This window comes from Heterodontus francisci, chromosome 46 (genome assembly GCF_036365525.1).
Source record: "Heterodontus francisci isolate sHetFra1 chromosome 46, sHetFra1.hap1, whole genome shotgun sequence".
In the NCBI taxonomy this organism is placed as follows: domain Eukaryota; kingdom Metazoa; phylum Chordata; class Chondrichthyes; order Heterodontiformes; family Heterodontidae; genus Heterodontus; species Heterodontus francisci.
In genome coordinates, this window is record NC_090416.1 from 10,415,979 (window position 1) to 10,433,674 (window position 17,696).

A 17,696-nucleotide genomic window follows, 5' to 3' on the forward strand; every position below is an offset into this window, starting at 1 on the left:
GGGCTGGCTGGGGCGCCTGCGCGGGGCGGACTACAAGTCCCGGCGGGCAGCGCGCGGCCGCCCACCGTCAGCTGTGCGGCAGCGAGGAGAGGGGGTTTAAAACAAAAGAGTTGGCTGAGGGAGCCCTGTGGCCCCGGGTGCGGCTTCTGGCTTGGCTGCTGTGGGGGGAGAGAGTGGGGGAAGGGACTCGCTGCCACCTCCCCAGGCCCTCAGAGGGAGCTCGGGGCCATTGCTGCTGCTCCCCGCCTTTCATCCTCATTTAATCCCTGCTCTTCTCTGCACTCCCTTTGTCTGCTCCTCACCTTCCCTCCATCCCTCCTGCTGGCCTCCCTCCCTCCTCCTCACCCTCCCTCCATCCAACCCTCCCTCCTGCTGGCCTCCCTCCCTCCTCCTCACCCTCCCTCCATCCATCCCTCCCTCCTCCTCACCCTCCATCCCTCCCTCCTCCTCACCCTCCCTCCCTCCCTCCTGCTGGCCCCCCCCCCCCCTACCACCACCTCCTCTTCCCCCTCACCATCCCTCCTCGCCTCCCTCTCTTTGGAGGTTGGTTTGCCCACCTCTTCCATCAATTCTTCCCTCCCTCTCCCTCTCCCTGCTCCCCCTCCTCCCTCTCTTTGAGGTGGGTTTGCCTCCCCTCCTCCGCCTTCCCCCTCCTTCCCTTCCTCCTCCTCTTCTCCCTCTACCTCCCCCTCTTTTTTTTTTGTTGGGGAGGGGGGGAAGGTTGGTATCCAGCCCCTTTCCTCCCCCCCCCCCCCTCCCCCCTCCCCCCACCCCCCATTTCCTCCTCTTCCCTTTTCGGAGTGTGGGCGCTGAGGATTCCCCCTCCCTTCTTCTCGTCCTCCTCTTCTCCATTACCTTGGGGGGGCTGGGGGGGGGGTGTGTGAGGGGGGGAGGGCGGGGAGCCTGGAGACAGAGACGGTGGAGGGGGCGGGGATCAAATCCCCAGAAAAGCCGCGGAGGAAGCCGAAGGGTTTGAGCCATGCCTAGCTCCGAGCTGCTGATGGAGAGGAGCGGGACGCTGGACGTGGAGATGGAGATGGAGATGGGGCTGGGCGTGGGCCGCATGCTGGAGGAGGAGCAGCGAGCCCTGCAGATTGCCCTGGACCAGCTGTCCATGCTTGGGCTGGGCGAGGAGCAGGAGGGGCCCGAGCTGCCGGAGGACGACGGGGAGGACGAGGAGCCGAACCTCAACAACAACAACAACAACACCGGCGCCCACCACCACCTGCACCACCAACCGCAGCACCACCACCACCAGCGCGACACCTACCTCGCTGCCCTGTACGAGGGGGGCGAGGCCAAGAAGAAAAGCTGCAACACCACCGAGTGCGTCCCGGTGCCCAGTTCCGAGCACGTGGCCGAGATCGTGGGCAGGCAAGGTGAGCTGGGCGGCGCTGTGTTCCCCTCGCGAGGCTCTCAGCTGAGGCCTGGAGTTGACTTGCATGACATCCTGCAATGTGTAGTTGCTCGGCCCTCGTTTCCCAGTCGCGTCTCTTGTTGGCTAGCGATGGGGGATGATCTGGTGGGGAGGATGCTGGTCTGGCGTGGACTCCCCTGACATTATGCAGCGAGGAGGTGGAGTAAGCATTTTGTGTTGCCTAACCCCAGCAGCGTGTGTCTCTTCAACATAGTCAAACGCCCCCAGGTCTCCTCACGGGAGCGTTACCAAAGAAAATTTGACCCTGAGCCACATAAGTAGATATTAGGGACAGGCGACCGAACGCTCGGTCAAAGAGCTGGGTTTTAAGGAGGAGAGAGGGAGGCGGAGAGGTTTCGGGAGGGTCTACCCCACGTGCAAAAGCAGGGACGTCTATTGAATCCACCCATCTTCCTCCACAGGACCCAGTAGATCTCGCGGCGCAGGAGAAGGCCATTCGGCCCGTCATGCCGGCCCTTTTGAAAGAGCTTTTCCAATTAGTCCCACTCTTTTTTTTTTTTCCCCCCACTTCCAAGTATTTATCCAATTCTTTTCAGACCCGCACTCTGATCAGCCGACACCTAGCGAGGCACAAAGCTTGCACAGCAGGTACCCACCCGGCCGGGCAGAAAGGCCACACCCCAAGGGTACCCACTCATCCCAAAGGGCGGTCGCCAGGGGCTGGCGGCAGCTCCTGAGGCTGACCGGGGCAATGCAGAGTCGGCCGGCTTTATGAGCTCCAAGTCCTGAAGCAGGACAGGACCCCATAAAAGTTAGCCGTAGCTCAGTCGGTTGCCCCCTCGCCTCTGAGTCGGAAGGTGGTGGGTCCGAGCCCCCGCTCCCGAGACTTGAACCCATAATCCAGGCCGACACTCCCAGTGCCAGTACTGAGGGAGTGCTGCACTGTCGGAGGTGCAGATGAGGCGTAAAAGATCCCACGGCCGCTATTGGAAGAAGAGCTTGGGGGGGCGGGGGGGTGGGGGGGAGTTCTCCCCAGTGTCCTGGGGCCAATATTTATCCCTCAAACAACATCACTTAAAAGAAAAAGCAGATGATCTGATCGTTTGTGCATTGCGGTTCGTGGGAGCTTGCTGTGCGCAAATTAGACAGTAATGTCTTGGGTGAGGTACCTTCATGCAAGTAGTGAATGAGCAATCCATTCGCCCAACAAGAGCCAGCATCTTCTGGAGTGGAGCACACGAGCGGCTGGAGGCCATTCAGCCCCTCGAGCCTGTGCCGCCATTCAGTCAGACCATGGCTGATCTGTATCTTGACCCCGTCTTCCCCCCGCCTTGGTTCTGTAACCCTTAATCCCCTTAACTCAACAAAAATCTATCCATCTCCGTTTGGAAATTTCCAATTGACCCCTTCCTCCCCCCGGCCTCGACAGCTTTTTGGGGGAGAGTTTTCCAGATTTCCCACTCCCCTTTGTGTGAAGAAGTGCTTTCTGACATCACCCCCTGAAAGGCCTGGCTCCAATTTTAAGGTTCTCCCCCCTTGTTCTGGATTCCCCCTCCCCCCCACCAGAGGAAATAGTTTCTCTCTATCGACCCGATCGAATCCTTTAATCATCTTAAACCCCTCGATTAGATCACCCCCTTAATCTTCTACACTCGAGGGGAATACAAGCCCAGTCTGTGTGACCTGTCCTCGTAATTTAACCCTTTTCTCCCCGGGATCATTCTGGTGATTCTGCACTGCACCCTCTCCAAGGACAGTATCTCCTTCTGGAGGTGCGGGGCCCAGAACTGAACCCAGTTACTCCAGATGGGGGTCTCAACAGCTTTGGTATTCTTCCTTCCTCGAGATAAAGGTCAACATTCCTTTATTTAGGAGACATATTTAGGAGGCAAGAGCACATGGGAAAGGTAAATCTTTTCTTTCCCTCTGAATCCCAAAGATGGCTGCTGTTTCTGGAATTGGAGAACCTCAGGGGGCCGTCTCCTTCAGAAGAGTGCTCGTTCCCGGAGGCCGAGGCAGATGTTTTCTCAGAGTGTGGGCTCGGTGGTGTGAGTCTTGAGGTTTTGCACCCCCTCGCTGCTGGAGAGAGAGGGGGAAATTACACAAACCTATCCGCCCCACCATGTGGAAGGCTGCTCCTGGACCACACAGCACCAACAGGGACCTTCTCTCAACATCCTGCCCGAAATCCGGGAGATTTGCAACTCACCGAAGCTTTGAGACTTTTAATACCCCCCCCCCCCCCCCCACCCCACCCCCACTGACCTTTCCAATACGTGCTGCTATTACATGTTAGAAAGTTCACCCTTTCCCATTGGCAACATCTGCATTGTCCCCATCGAACACTCCCAGGGCAGGTACAGCATGGAGTTTGCTGCTGCCTGATTGAGGACTGCTCAGTGGTTAATGAGGTTCAGCCGGAAACCCCCCCCCCCCCCCCCCACCCCCCCAAAAAAAACGGGGTTAGATGCCGAGTAAAGCTCCCTCTACGCTGCCCACGTCCTGCAGAGTACATACAAATCTCAATAGACATCTCGTCGAATGAGTTGATGTCCCACGGTGGCCGTCATCTAATGATGTGTTGATGATTTTCTTGTCCCGCTGCCAATCTGGGCAGTTGCTTTAACAGCATTGTTCAGGTTCCTCCAGTGGGTGGAGTGGTGCCATGGGGTCCTGAGGGCAGTTACAGGTGAATTACCAGATAGTGCATGGGGACTCCTGGTTAATGAAAGTCTCGGGTCCCTCTAGTTTGCCTTTGGCCATCCTGGTAATCCACTGATACAGTGATAATGGGATTGTTGAAGACCTTTGGAACTGTCGGCCCAAAGTCAACTATTCCTCTCGAGCCACACTGTTCACGTCTTGAATTGATGAGACTGGATCCCCACTAACCCCCAACAGCAGACTAAAGGACTCTCCTTCACCCTTGAAAGTGTGACAGACGCACTGAAAACGTTTGATCGGATTCCTTCCCCACATCGCTCCTCCCCTACCTCGTGTCCTGTGCGCGCCCCTGGTTCCCGCCCTTTGCGCCTCTGCAAGAGCAGAATCGTAGAATGGTTCCAGCACAGGAGGGGGCCATTCGGCCCGCCGTGTCCGTGCCGGCTCTCCGCCATGGTAACTCGGCCAGTCCCACTCCTTTCCCCTGCAGCCCTGCCAAGCGCTCTCAGGCAGTGCGCTCCAGACCCTAACCGCTCGCTGCGGAAAAAAGGTTTCTCCACCAACCCCCCCCCCCCCCCCCCCCACCCCGCCCGTCACCTCTGATTTCTTTTGCCCTTTGCCTTACATCAGTGTCCTCCGGTTCTCGATCCTTCTGCCAATGGGAACGGCTTCTCCCTGTCTACTCTCTGTTTCCTGTCACTCGGCCAACTTTGTGTCCGTGCTGCCCCTGTCCCGTTTATTCCATGGGCTTTAACTTTGCTGCCAAGCCTGTTGTGTACTCGAGCTGCAACTCCAAAGAGAGGATTAGGGAGGGAATTCCAGAGCTTAGGGCCCCCCAGGCAGCTGAAGGCACGGCCGCCAATGGTGGAGCGATGGGAATCGGGGGATGGGCGAGAGGGCGGAATTGGAGGAGGGCAGAGATCTGAGGGTTGGAGGAGGTTACAGAGATGGAGAGGGAGATAGCAAGGCCATGGAGGAGATTACACACGGAAGGAACTTAACAGGTGTCTATGTCACTCATGTGTCTTGAGTTCTCTAATAGAATATTGGCACAAATAAAGAGTACTCTCCATAGACCAATGAGACTGAAAATGAAGAGGAAGACCATTATGGATGGTTATAATCATTCCCAAGTATTTATCACACCCTGGGGATGGACTTAGAGAGTAAAAGGACTGAGTACAAATGGTTACCAGGAACAAGGCAGGACGTGACTGATGACGACTTGCGATTCACACCAGGAAAGTGTAATGTTGAAATGATGACATGAAGTATGTGAAACACATCAGTCCAATTCTAGATTCTGCCCTTCTGGAACAAGCATGTTCAACTGTATAACACTGGGGGACAGTACTGGTGGGGACAGGTCTGTCAGTGTATAACACTGGGGTCCAGTACTGGTGGGGACAGGTCTGTCAGTGTATAACCCTGGGGTACAGTACTGGTGGGGACCGGTCTGTCACTGTATAACACTGGGGTCCAGTACTGGTGGGGACAGGTCTGTCAGTGTATAACACTGGGGTACAGTACTGGTGGGACCGGTCTGTCACTGTATAACACTGGGGTCCAGTACTGGTGGGGACAGGTCTGTCGCTGTATAACACTGGGGTACAGTACTGATGGGGACAGGTCTGTCACTGTATAACACTGGGGTACAGTACTGATGGGGACAGGTCTGTCGCTGTATAACATTGGGGTACAGTACTAGTGGGGACAGATCTGTTGCTGTATAACACTGGGGTACAGTACTGTTGGGGACAGATCTGTTGCTGTATAACACTGGGGTACAGTACTGATGGGGACAGATCTGTTGCTGTATAACATTGGGGTACAGTACTAGTGGGGACAGATCTGTTGCTGTATAACACTGGGGTACAGTACTGATGGGGACAGATCTGTGACTATATCACTGGGGTACAGTACTGGTGGGGACAGGTCTGTCGCTGCATAACACTGGGGTACAGTACTGGTGGGGACAGATCTGTGACTGTATAACACTGGGGTCCAGTACTGGTGGGGACAGGTCTGTCACTGAATAACACTGGGGTACAGTACTGGTGGGGACAGGTCTGTCAGTGTATAACACTGGGGTCCAGTACTGGTGGGGACAGGTCTGTCAGTGTATAACACTGGGGTACAGTACTGGTGGGGACAGGTCTGTCACTGAATAACACTGGGGTACAGTACTGGTGGGGACAGGTCTGTCAGTGTATAACACTGGGGTCCAGTACTGGTGGGGACAGGTCTGTCAGTGTATAACACTGGGGTCCAGTACTGGTGGGGACAGGTCTGTCAGTGTATAACACTGTGGTACAGTACTGGTGGGGACAGGTCTGTCACTGTATAACACTGGGGTCCAGTACTGGTGGGGACAGGTCTGTCAGTGTATAACACTGGGGTCCAGTACTGGTGGGGACAGGTCTGTCACTGAATAACACTGGGGTACAGTACTGGTGGGGACAGGTCTGTCAGTGTATAACACTGGGGTCCAGTACTGGTGGGGACAGGTCTGTCAGTGTATAACACTGGGGTACAGTACTGGTGGGGACCGGTCTGTCACTGTCTAACACTGGGTGACGAGTGTGTCTGTAGGGGGAGGGGATGAGTTCAGAACATTACCCAAGTGTGTATCACACCACAGTGATATGTGCTGGGCAAAGTGTGAACTGCCTGTGGTGTCTTTGTACTGACACATTAACACCAGTCCCAACACTGGAGTCTCTCTCTCTCTCTCAGTCAGCACAGTGTTGACAAGAATGATCTGCAAGCCTTGTCCTTGGGGATTTCCCATTGGCAGTTGTGGTCCTATTGGTCACAGCCATGGCAACTGGAGTGAATGGAGAGCCTTTGGGGGTATGGGCACACGTGTCCACCAAGCCGAGAAGGTGGAGCCCAGAGGGGTGAGGCACAATTGGTGGAGAGTCACCTGGTCGGGATGGGATGTATCTAAGGTTGCTGAGGGAGGTCAGGATGGAAATTGCAGTGTGTCTGGGCACAATCGTCCAATTCTCCTTGGGCATGGAGCTCGTACTAGAGGACTGAAGAATTGCAAATGTCACACCTGTGCTCCAAAAAGGGGAGAGCCAGTCTCCCTAACCTCGGCGGGGATAATTTGGGAGATGATCCAGGACAAAATTAATTAACACTTGGCAAGTGCAGGCTAACAAAGGTCAGCATGGGTTTGCTGAAGGCAAATCGTATTTGACTAACTTGATTGAGTGAGTTCTTTGGTAAAGTACCGCAGCCAGTCGTTCAGGGTTGTGCAGTTGAACTTGTGCTTATTGCCTTTGAAAAGGTGTTTGACCAAGTGTTATATGATAAACTTACCAGCGAAATTGAACCCCATTGGGGTTTTAGGGACAGGGATATAAAATTGGCTGAGGGACAGAAAGCAGAGAGTAGCTTTGAAACTGCTGGGTTTTCAGGTTGGAGGGAGGTAGCAGACAGTGGTTTTCCCTCGGGCTCGGTATTGGGATCACTGCTGTATTGGATGTAGGTTAATGACCCGGACTTGGGTGTACAGCACATAATTTCAAAGCTTGCTGATGACACAAAACTGGGAAATGGAGGAAACAGCGAGGAGTATAGCGATGGAATTCTCAAGGGCATTGACCGCTTAAACGGGCAGATTCATGACCGTGGGCGTGTAACGCAGAGAGGTGTGGAGAGATACATTTTGGTAGCAGGAATGAGCAGAGGCAATGTTAACTAGACAATACAATTTTAAAAAGGCTGCAAGAACAGAGAGACCTGAGGGTGCATGTGCACAAATCTTTGAAGGTGGAGGGCAGGTTGAGAAAGCTTTATTTTTTAAGAACAATAGAGAGAGGAGCACAGTACAAAAGCAAGCTATGTTAAACCTTTTATAAAACACTGATTAGGCCCCAACCAGAGTACGGTGTTCATTCAGGGCACCACAATTTAGGAAGGATGTCGAGGCCTTGGAGAGGGTGAGGAGGAGATTTACTAGAATGGTTCCAGGGATCAGTAAAGTGGACTGGCGGAGGATAGAGTTAGACAGCACAGAAACAGGCCCTTCGGCCCATCGTGAAGGAATCATGGCAGCTGCCAAGAAAGTGAACACACGAATAGAGGAAACTCTTGTGGTCTCTCTCTCTCTCTCTCTCTCTCCCCTCCTTTAAGACGCTTCTTAAAACTGACCTCGTTGACCGAGCTTTTGGTCGCCCGTCCCCTGATATCTCCGTATGGGGCTCGGTTCCGATAATTGTTTGATAGTGCTGCTGTGCTTTGTGCGTTTTACTATATAAATGGTCTTTTTGGTGACGGGTGTTGCCAGATTGTAGTTTGAAAGCTCAAGCATCTTAAACTCTTTTTTTTTTCTCTCTTTCCCCCGTCTGGTTGCAGGATGCAAAATCAAAGCTTTGCGGGCAAAGACGAACACATACATTAAGACCCCGGTGCGAGGGGAGGAGCCGGTGTTCGTGGTGACGGGCAGGCGGGAGGATGTAGCCATGGCCAGGCGGGAGATCATTTCGGCGGCCGAGCACTTCTCCCTGATCCGGGCCTCGCGCAACAAGGACGGCGCCGTCAACGGCACAGTGCCCATCCCGCCCAACCTGCCGGGCCAGACCACTATCCAGGTGCGGGTGCCCTACCGGGTGGTGGGGCTGGTGGTGGGGCCCAAGGGGGCCACCATCAAGCGCATCCAGCAGCAGACCCACACGTACATCGTGACGCCGAGCCGCGACAAGGAGCCGGTGTTCGAGGTGACCGGCATGCCCGCCAACGTGGACCGGGCCCGGGAGGAGATCGAGGCCCACATTGCCATGCGGACGGGCGGCATTGTGGAGCTCAACGATGAGAATGATTTCCACTGCAATGGCCTGGACTCCGGCTTCGGCGCCCGGCAACACAAGGCCTGGGGCAAGTCGGCCCTCGGCTCGGGCCGCAAGCCGCTCTCCAGTTTCCGTAGCAACGGCGCCGCCGCCACGGACTACTTCTACGGCAACGTCAAGCTGGCCGACCACCACCACCACGGCCCCTTCAGCAACGGCGTGGTCTATGGCGAGCCCTACTTCGGCGCCGACGGGCGCGAGCTGACGGCTGGCGGCATGGAGACCGCCGGCCACCTGTGGACTCACCAGGAGCTGGCCAACCCCGCGCTGGGCGCCCTGGCCTCGCCCGCCCAGCGGCGCTCCAGCAGCGCCGGCGGCATCCCGCCCCTCCCCCACCTCTCGCCCACCCTCCCAGACGCTGGAGGCGGCGGCGGCGGCATCATCCCGGTCCATTCCACCGCCCGCCGGGTGCACAGCGACCCGCTGCAGGCCAACCCGCGGGGCGGCAACCCCCCGCCCAGCGGCAGCCCCTCCCCGGCGGGCGGGGGCGGGGGCCTGCCCAGTGCCGTCCGGCACTTGAGCACCCGCGAGTGCCAGGTCTGCTTTGAGAGCGAGGTCACTGCTGCCTTGGTGCCCTGCGGGCACAACCTCTTCTGCATGGAGTGCGCCAACCGGATCTGCCAGAGGAGCAACCCGCATTGCCCTGCTTGTCTTACAACCGTCACTCAAGCCATCCGAATATTTTCCTGATCCCTTCTCTTCCCGTTGCCCGGAATTATTATTTCTTTTCCGTACACTGAATCGGACGAAGGGAGCAAATTAATTTCAGACTGCTCCGAATCAGTAATACCCCTCTCCGCCCCAGTGATATTCCCCACCCCCCTCCACTCCCTCTTCCCTTTCCCCAACCCCCGCCCTCCGATCTGCTCTCTTTCCCCCCCCCCCCCCCCCCACCTCCCTCGCCCAAAACAAGCTCCAACTCGGAGCCCGGCAAGTCCCATCTCCTCCTGCCTTTCGCGTAGCCGAGGCCTCGATGCGGATGGATGCGGGACGAGAGCGAGGAAAGACTTCACGGAGTTGGTTGGGTTGCAGGCTCGGGGCGGTCGTGTTCTGGTCGGACTCGTTCAGCAAGAAGTGAGGGGGGGGGGGGGGCCGGAGGTGGGGTGGGGAGAAGTCTTTTTTTTTTTTTGAGGGGTGGGGAGGGTGGGGGGTGGACGTGACACGCCAAGTTTTGAGAGCGATGGAGGGATGAGATCTCTGGGTCGGTTGGGATGAAGAACCCACTTTGTGGGGGCCGGGGGTCGGTCGACCTGACGACCTCACTGGAAGGGAGTACAGGCGCCGTTTGACCAGGTTTGGCACCTGGATGTTCCTCGTTATGAAACCCGATGTCACTCTGCCCCCTCGCCATGACTCCATTTTGAAAGCTGAAGGCTCCAATCGGTGGCAAATCTGGGCCGGCAGAAGCCTTTTCCCGAAGGCCCAAATCAGTACGCTTTAAAGAGACTGTTTAACGTTTTCCCGCTGCGTTGGATCGGCCAATGTCAACATCCTGCGACCGGAAACGGACCGTTGGAATTCTGTTACGTCCTTCGTGTTGGTGGCCAATGGAGGCCCCCCGGATATTGGCATCTGGCAACCAGAGAATATTCTAGAACTCCGAACCACTTTTTTTTTTTTCCCCTCCTTTTTGTATTCATTTGTGGATGTCCCGGAAGATTCGCTGATGAGATGTTGTGTCATATTGAAGTTTAATTGATGGGACTAACAAGTATGTTTCTAGATTCCTCTTATTGTGTTGATGTTAAATGTTGCTGATGAACTGAGTGTTTTCATGGTCAAATGTTTCTTTTTCTTCTCTCTTTGCTTATTGTTTGGTCTTTTTCTTTTTTTCTCTCTCGCGCTCTGTCTCTCTCTCTCTCTCCCTCAATTCCCTCCTTTCTCTCTCCCTCCTTCCCCTCTTTCTGTTTCCCTCTCCCCCTCCCTTTCTGTCTCTCTCCTTCCCTCCCGCTCGTTTGCGCACTCTCTTTCGCTCATGCTATCTTCTCTCTCCCTCCCTTTTGCGCTTTCTCTTTTTTCTCTCTCTCTCTCTCTCTCTCCCTCTGTCTGTCTCTTTTCCCCCCCCTGCGCTGTCCCTTTGTCTCTCTCCTTCCCTCCCTTTCTCTCCCTTTGTCTCTCTCCTTCCCTCCCTTTTGCTCTCTCCCTCCCTCCCTCATTTTCTCCCTCCTCTCTCTGTCCCTCCTTTCCTTTCTCTCTCTTCCCCTCTTTATGTTCCTCTTTCAAGTCTATGACTCTCTGTGACTCTATGACACTCCCTCCCTCATTTTCTCTCTCGATCTCTGTTGCCGAGACCCTTCACAGTTAAGGATTAATCCCTCGGTAGGATTGAGTGGAATTGGAAAATGTTAATGCTGCTGAGGGGCCAAGAGTGTTTTACTGGTCGATGATTTTGAGTGACTTGTTCGGGTGACCTTTCAACTGGTCTAAAGTTGCCTTTTGAACTTTGACCTGAGAAATGCCCCCTTGGCGAGCCGAAAGTAGGGATGAGGTGAACACCAAGGCTAGCAGGTCACTGAATCTACTTGCAAGTTGAAAAGAGAAAAGGTGGTTGGCATTTGCAACATTCCTCTTTTCTCCCAACTTCCCTCTTCCATTCTCAAGATGGGATCTTGATTGGAATCGCATTGTGCACATTTTTTTTTTAAGAAGAAGTGGTGCTGAATGGACGAGTTATGGCGGGGTCGTAAATGGTACTGACAGGTCCCGTTAACGGGTGTGCACGGAATATAACGGTTTTCCTCACAAAGATTGTGCTGGTGGTCTAGATGCGGACCGACAGCACCGAAGGAAGCCATTCAACCCATTGTTGCCGTGCCAGCTCTTTCAGAAAGCCATCCAATTCAACCCATTTCCCCCACTCTTGGAAACATTTCCAATGTCCCCATTAACAATTAGTTAACATTAAACTATTGAGCCAAACATGGGCCCCCCTCCCAACAAGGACCGAGTCCTTTGGGTTCCTTGACCTGCTTTCCATGATGCTAAGATTTGGAACTCCATCCTCTGCCATTTTGGGTGTGAATTTAGCATTGCGGAGGGTACAGAGTTTATCGGGGGGTGGGGGGGGGGAGGGGGAGGGGGTTGGTTTTTATGTACTCGCCATGCTAGACGTGCACGAGGTGGCTTTTGGCGTTCAGTTGCTTCGTCGGAACGATTGGTATTCTTGCCGCCAACTCTCGTGGTGCGGCGTGCGAGGGGGGTGATGTACGGCGGGGGTTTTATTTTTGACGTATGCAGTCACCCTTTTAATCATTTCACCTTTTGTAGAACGAGCAATGAAAGGGTTTCCCCTTCTGATTAACCGATGCGGGAGGGGGACCAGGGTGGGGGCTCGTCCGCCACTCGGATAGAAGTGGCATTTGCATTCGCGGGACGTCCCGCCGTGCTTGGCGGCCAGTCGAGTGCTTTCCAAGTGCAGTCACTGTTGACAGAAACCAATTTCGTGAGAGTGCTCGAGGGAGGAATGTTGGCCGATGCACCAGAACATGACTCCCCTGCCCTGCTTCTAATCGTGGCCGTGGGCTCACTTACCTCTGTCCAAGATGACAGACGGGGCTTCAATTCAACAGCCCCTCCGACAGTGCAGCACTACCTCAGTACTGGCACTGGGAGTGTCGGCGTCGATTAAGGGCGCAAGTCTCTGGAGTGGGGGGCTCGAATCCCACCACCTTCCGACTTGGCTCCGGTTGCATTTTTTTATTAATGAACAAGGAGTGTTTTGGGGACACTCTGCATCTAACCCGTTTTTTTGTTTTTGTGGCCTTTTTACCCCAGGCCATTTTTTCGTTTTGCCAAGGGTGCCCTTATTCCACCGGCCCCCTTTATGTCTCTATTTTTGATAAATCACTTTATTAAAAACAAAAATAAAGCAAAAACTCAAATTAAAGTAGTATTGTGTGCATCAACGATGCACTCCAGCCCCTGCAGTGCCCACCGGCCGTGGTATTGGCGGACCACCGCATTGCTCCTTCGCGTCACCCACAGTGAGGGGCGTCACGGGGATTTCGGCTACTCCTCCACCCATCGGTCCCATCCCCGGAGTCGGATGCCCGGACAGCCGAGGCGCTCCCCTCCGCCGGCGGGGGAGCGCCCTGGACTGGAGGCGACCATGTTCCAGACTCGGAAAAGATCCCGGTAAAAAGTCAGGCAACTCCCTCAGAGGCGCGGCTAACGGACCTCCACCGGGAGCTGCGTGTCGTCTTGAAGGCAGTGACACTGGCGGAAAAAAATACGTCGCCAGCGCACACCATCTGGGAGGACGCTCGACGTACAAGTATCTCTGCAGGGTCCGAAGGCGGAGAGTCGCAGCCTGGGTGCGGACGCACACCAGCGACTGGACCGCCCTCCACGATCGGGAGACTCAGGACCGCGGCAGAGACCCAGTGTTTTCCTCTTGACCCAGAAGAAATCGACGAGTTTCTTCTGGATCTTTGTGGCAAAATGCAGGGGGCGGGGCCAAAGTGACCAACCGGTACCACAGCATGGAGGCCCACCAGTTGGTTTATGACCAACGCTCGGCCCCCTGTAGGAAAGCACTCGGAGCAGTCCCTGTCCAGTGCCCCAGCCGAGCGGTGACTTTTCTCCTCCAACTCCTGCCAGTTTGCCGGCCAGGCTTCCTCAGCGGGGCTAAGGTGGACTCCCAGATAGAGGAGGTGCGTTGTGCTCCACGCAAAAGGTGTTAAACTCCTCCGGAGGGGAGTCCACCCTCCACTGGACCAATCAGGAGTCCGGAACATTTCCCCCAGTTGATCCTTGCGGAGGACACGGCAGAAAAGGTCTGCTGGCATTCGTGCATCCTCCGCAAGTCAACCGGATCTGTGACCGCGAGGAGCACGTCGTCGGCATAAGCCGAGAGGACGACCCGCATGGCCGGCTCACACAGAGCCAATCCCGTCAACCTCCTGAGAAGCAGGCACAGGAAGGGCTCCACGCAGATGGTCTACAATTGGCCGGAGATGGGGCATCCCTGACGCACTCCTCTCCCAAAGCGAAGGGGCGCCGTCAAGGACCCGTTAACTTTGACTAGACACTCTGCGGCGGCATATAAAAGTCGGACCTGGGCCACAAAATGCGGCCCGAGTCCGAATGTGCGCAGAGTCCCGAAAAAGGTATTCGTGATCCACCCTGTCGAACGCCTTCTCCTGATCGAGGGAGAGAAAGGCGACCGACTGACCAGTCCTCTGGGAAAGATGGATCAGGTCCCGGACCAGGAGGATGTTGTCCTGGATGGACCGGCCCGGGGACCGTGTAGGACTGGTCGGGGTGGATCATGTGGGCCAGCACGGAGCCCAGTCGGGTAGACATAGCCCGGGCAAAGATCTGGATGCCAGTTCTTAAGCAAGCGGAGATCGCCCCTCTTCGGCAGCAGGATGATGACCACCCTGCACCCCGGTCGCCAGGATTTCCCCCAGGGACCCGCGCGTAATCGTGTCCCCAGGACGTCCCAGAACGCCCTGAGGAACTCCACGGTCAAACCCGTCCAGCCCTGGGGATTTGCCCCTTGAGAGCTGGTGGAGGGCGCCAGTCAGCTCCGCCAACGTGAGCGGAGCCTCCAATCCTTCGGCGCCTTCCGGGCTGACCTGCGGCAGAACTGCAACAAAAAACTCTGCGCGCATCCTCGCTGGACGGATCCGGAGAGAAACAACGCACTGTAATAAGTACGGACCAGGAGTCCCTATTCCCTCCGGATCCGTGATGGAGGAATCCGTCGTCGGCCAGCAGTTTGAGCTGCTTACGGACCCCCAGCCATTTTTCCAGCGAGTAGAAGAAGGGTGAGGCGCGGTCCAAATCTTCCTGGATCTGGATCCGCGACCTCACGTACGCGCCTCGGGAACCCTATGAGCTGCAGGTCCCTTAGCGCGCCCTTCTTCTCTTTGTACGCCTGCCACAGGGCCGGGTCCCACGACGGCATGGACCGAGGCGGGACTCCAAGTTGAGCACCTCCCTCCCTCGGCGCCCAGTCTCGGCTTCCCGCCTCTTGGTCGACCCCTTCGCGTACTCCTGACAGACGACGCGGATGTGAGTCTTGCCCACATCCCACCATAGCCTCAAGGAGGGGAAGCCCCCCTGCTTCCTTCTCCAGTCGGCCCCAGAATCGACAGAACGAGTCCCGAAATCGCACGTCCTCCAGCAGCCGGTTGTTAAAGTGCCAGTACGCGGACCCCCGCCCGCGTGCGGAGCGGAGTGAAAACCGCCCACGCCAGGCGGTGGTCCGAGCACGGCACCAGCCGCATGGAGGCCGCCGAGACGTGGGAGGACGTACGCCTGCGAAATGTAGAGGTGGTCGATTCGTGACCCCCCCTCCTCCAGACCTCCATGTGAAGGCGTTGGAGTCAAGGTCATCTTCTGTGCCCCACATTGTGTCCCCATCCTCCTCCGGGTCATCATCGCCAGTGGCCGACACGCCCATCACACACTGTGGGGCGGACGTCCCCAGCCGCGCCAGCTGGTCCCACCTCCGTAACGATCCCACCACCAGTATCGATGGCGGAGGAGTCCCTCTCTGGGTTCAACTATTGGGCTAGAGCCTATGGGTGCCAGAACTCCTCCAGCTCCGTCCCCAGGCCAATGAGCAGCCCAGGGGAGATGGTAGTTTCCCGACTCCGGAAAATCCAGCCAGAGCTGGGGACCGGAGGCAGAGAGAGGAGGCCAACTCCCGCCCCGACAGCGTCCATACACCCAGCAGACGGGGAATTATGCAAATTGGCCTCAGGGTCGGGTACATCCTGGGCGGCAGCAATCAGGTTTTTGGGAGGGTTGACCCTCACAGGTCTCCCCCCCACCCAGGACACCCGACCCATTGACCAAAGGAATGATTTCTCCCATTGGGTCCACAGGCTCCCCCACCATGGGCGGACCCTCTTCCTCGGGAGTTCTCAGAGCTACAGGGAAAACTCTTCCCCCTCTCCATCCCGAGGGGACAGAGGGTTTCCTGCCCAGGGCTTCAGGCCCTTATGGTGCTGGTGGCAGGGGGAGCCCAAGGACCCGCGCCAGGAGATGGGCCCCTACAACTTAAGATCCTCTTTAGAGGAGGGGCGTCTCCTCCACATTGCGGGAGGGCCGCGGAGGCTCAGAGACCTCCATATCAGTAGAGGCCTCTGCTTCTCACTCCTCGCCCAGGTGCCCTGGGCCCGAGCTCAGCCACGGGGCCGGTGGGCTCCCCTGGATCAGCCCTAGGGCCGAGCTCGTGCTCAGGACTTTTTTTTCCATATCCAGGGAGCGCTCCTTTGGGTGTTTTTGCTTTGTGCCGCACCTTCCTTGCACCCGGACGGGTCTTCCCCCTCCCCACCGGAGGCCGTGAAAAACCACGGTCCCTCCGGAAACCGCCTGAGCGGCAGTTGTTGCAAGTGTCGGGGGAGCAAGGAGAAGTGCAGCGGCACCACCCTGGGCCGCCGAGGTGGAATTGGTGGCCCGGAGGCTGGGACAGCTCTTCCGAACGTGGCCCCATCCCCTTACAGGCATGGCACCACGCCCTGTCTGAGGTCCAGAAGACGCGGTAGGGCCGCCCCCTGGAAACTCCACATCACACTGGCCTTCTGTAACCTCCTCCCACGCCAGCTGCATAAAAAAAGCTGGCGGTGGAAGGAGTACACATGCTGGAGGTTGTTTTCCTGAAGGCCGAGGAGGGACTGGGGTGATCCCCGCCCTTGCCTCCCCCAGATGGTTTGGTGGGGGAGGTGGAGCTCATCAGGAATGAAGGGCGGGACGTTGGATAGCATTACTTGCTGCGCCGTGACCCCCCCCCAGAGGGTCCACTGGCAGGAAAGTGCCACCCGCTGTGAGCCCATTACTCAGGGCCAGTGACACCGCCCGCTCGGTCTGCAGGAAAAAACGCCGTCTTCCAGTACATTTTTGAGGCTTGGCAAACAATGGCCGAGGGGCCAACAACCTCAGCCATTGCCTTTTACGCACACCTCAATTGTCATATTCACCCCATTCTTTGTTGTCAAAAGCTTGAAGGATGGCGTGGCAACAGGAGGGGCCGCAGCAGCTGCTGCTGCAGCATAGGGAGGCCCCGCCGTTGGAGAGGGACTGAGAAGCCATGGGGCAGAAGAGTTACACCCACTGTGTGTTGAGAGGGGGGGAAAAGCAATTATCAGATATAATAACTACTTGATAGTGTAAGGAATCCAAGGCAAAGAGGCTGGAGGAGAGGAAGGTCAGGAGGCAATAGTCTTACAGCTGCAAAAATTATATAGCAGAGCAGTCTTATTGCTGGTCTTCCAGTTGGAGGGGGGGTTTGATGTCCTTCACCTAGGACAGCTGAAAGCTACAGGCGCGCACTCTTCCAGATATTATCAAACAACAATAAACTCTGTTCACCCGGGGCAGCTCCCGCTATCCTAAGCCAAGCGGTTGGGATGGAGGGAGCTCCCAATTCGATGGTAACAACACAGGAGCCACCTACTGGAACAGGCAGCCCCCTCCCTGGGTGTTCTTCCTTCCTCTTCCCCCCCCCCCCAACAATCAAATACAAAAAGACTGCAATGTTAAACCAAACTCGCAGAAGAGCTTTGAGTTCCTTTGTTTTCCTGTTCCTTTTCCTTGTTGACAGAATAAGTGGAAAAATCTTCCTCTCAGTCTCTGTCTCTCTCTCTCCCTGCGGCAGTTTCACAGCCTCCAACTTTCAGTCCACAACTAGCAGTCCGCTGAGACTCGTGGACCCAGCAGTCATGTGGTCCCAATTAGGCCAGCAGCCAACCCTGTTTTTTTTTTTAAATATAAGGTGGCCTTTATACCCCAGGCCCCTTTTATATATTTTTATATCGAGGGGGGCCTTTATTCCTCAGGCCCTCTTTTAT

The 17,696-nt window shown here is 56.1% G+C and overlaps 1 protein-coding gene across 1 annotated transcript; it reads left to right on the forward strand.

The window, feature by feature from the left end:
* On the forward strand, positions 1 to 9,957 carry LOC137356794 (RNA-binding protein MEX3B-like). The gene is made up of 2 exons (XM_068022572.1): positions 1 to 1,379; positions 8,405 to 9,957. The coding sequence occupies exons 1-2, from the start codon at positions 980 to 982 to the stop codon at positions 9,583 to 9,585; spliced, it is 1,581 nt and encodes a 526-aa protein (XP_067878673.1). The 5' UTR covers positions 1 to 979; the 3' UTR covers positions 9,586 to 9,957.
* Positions 9,958 to 17,696: the final 7,739 nt, after the last annotated feature.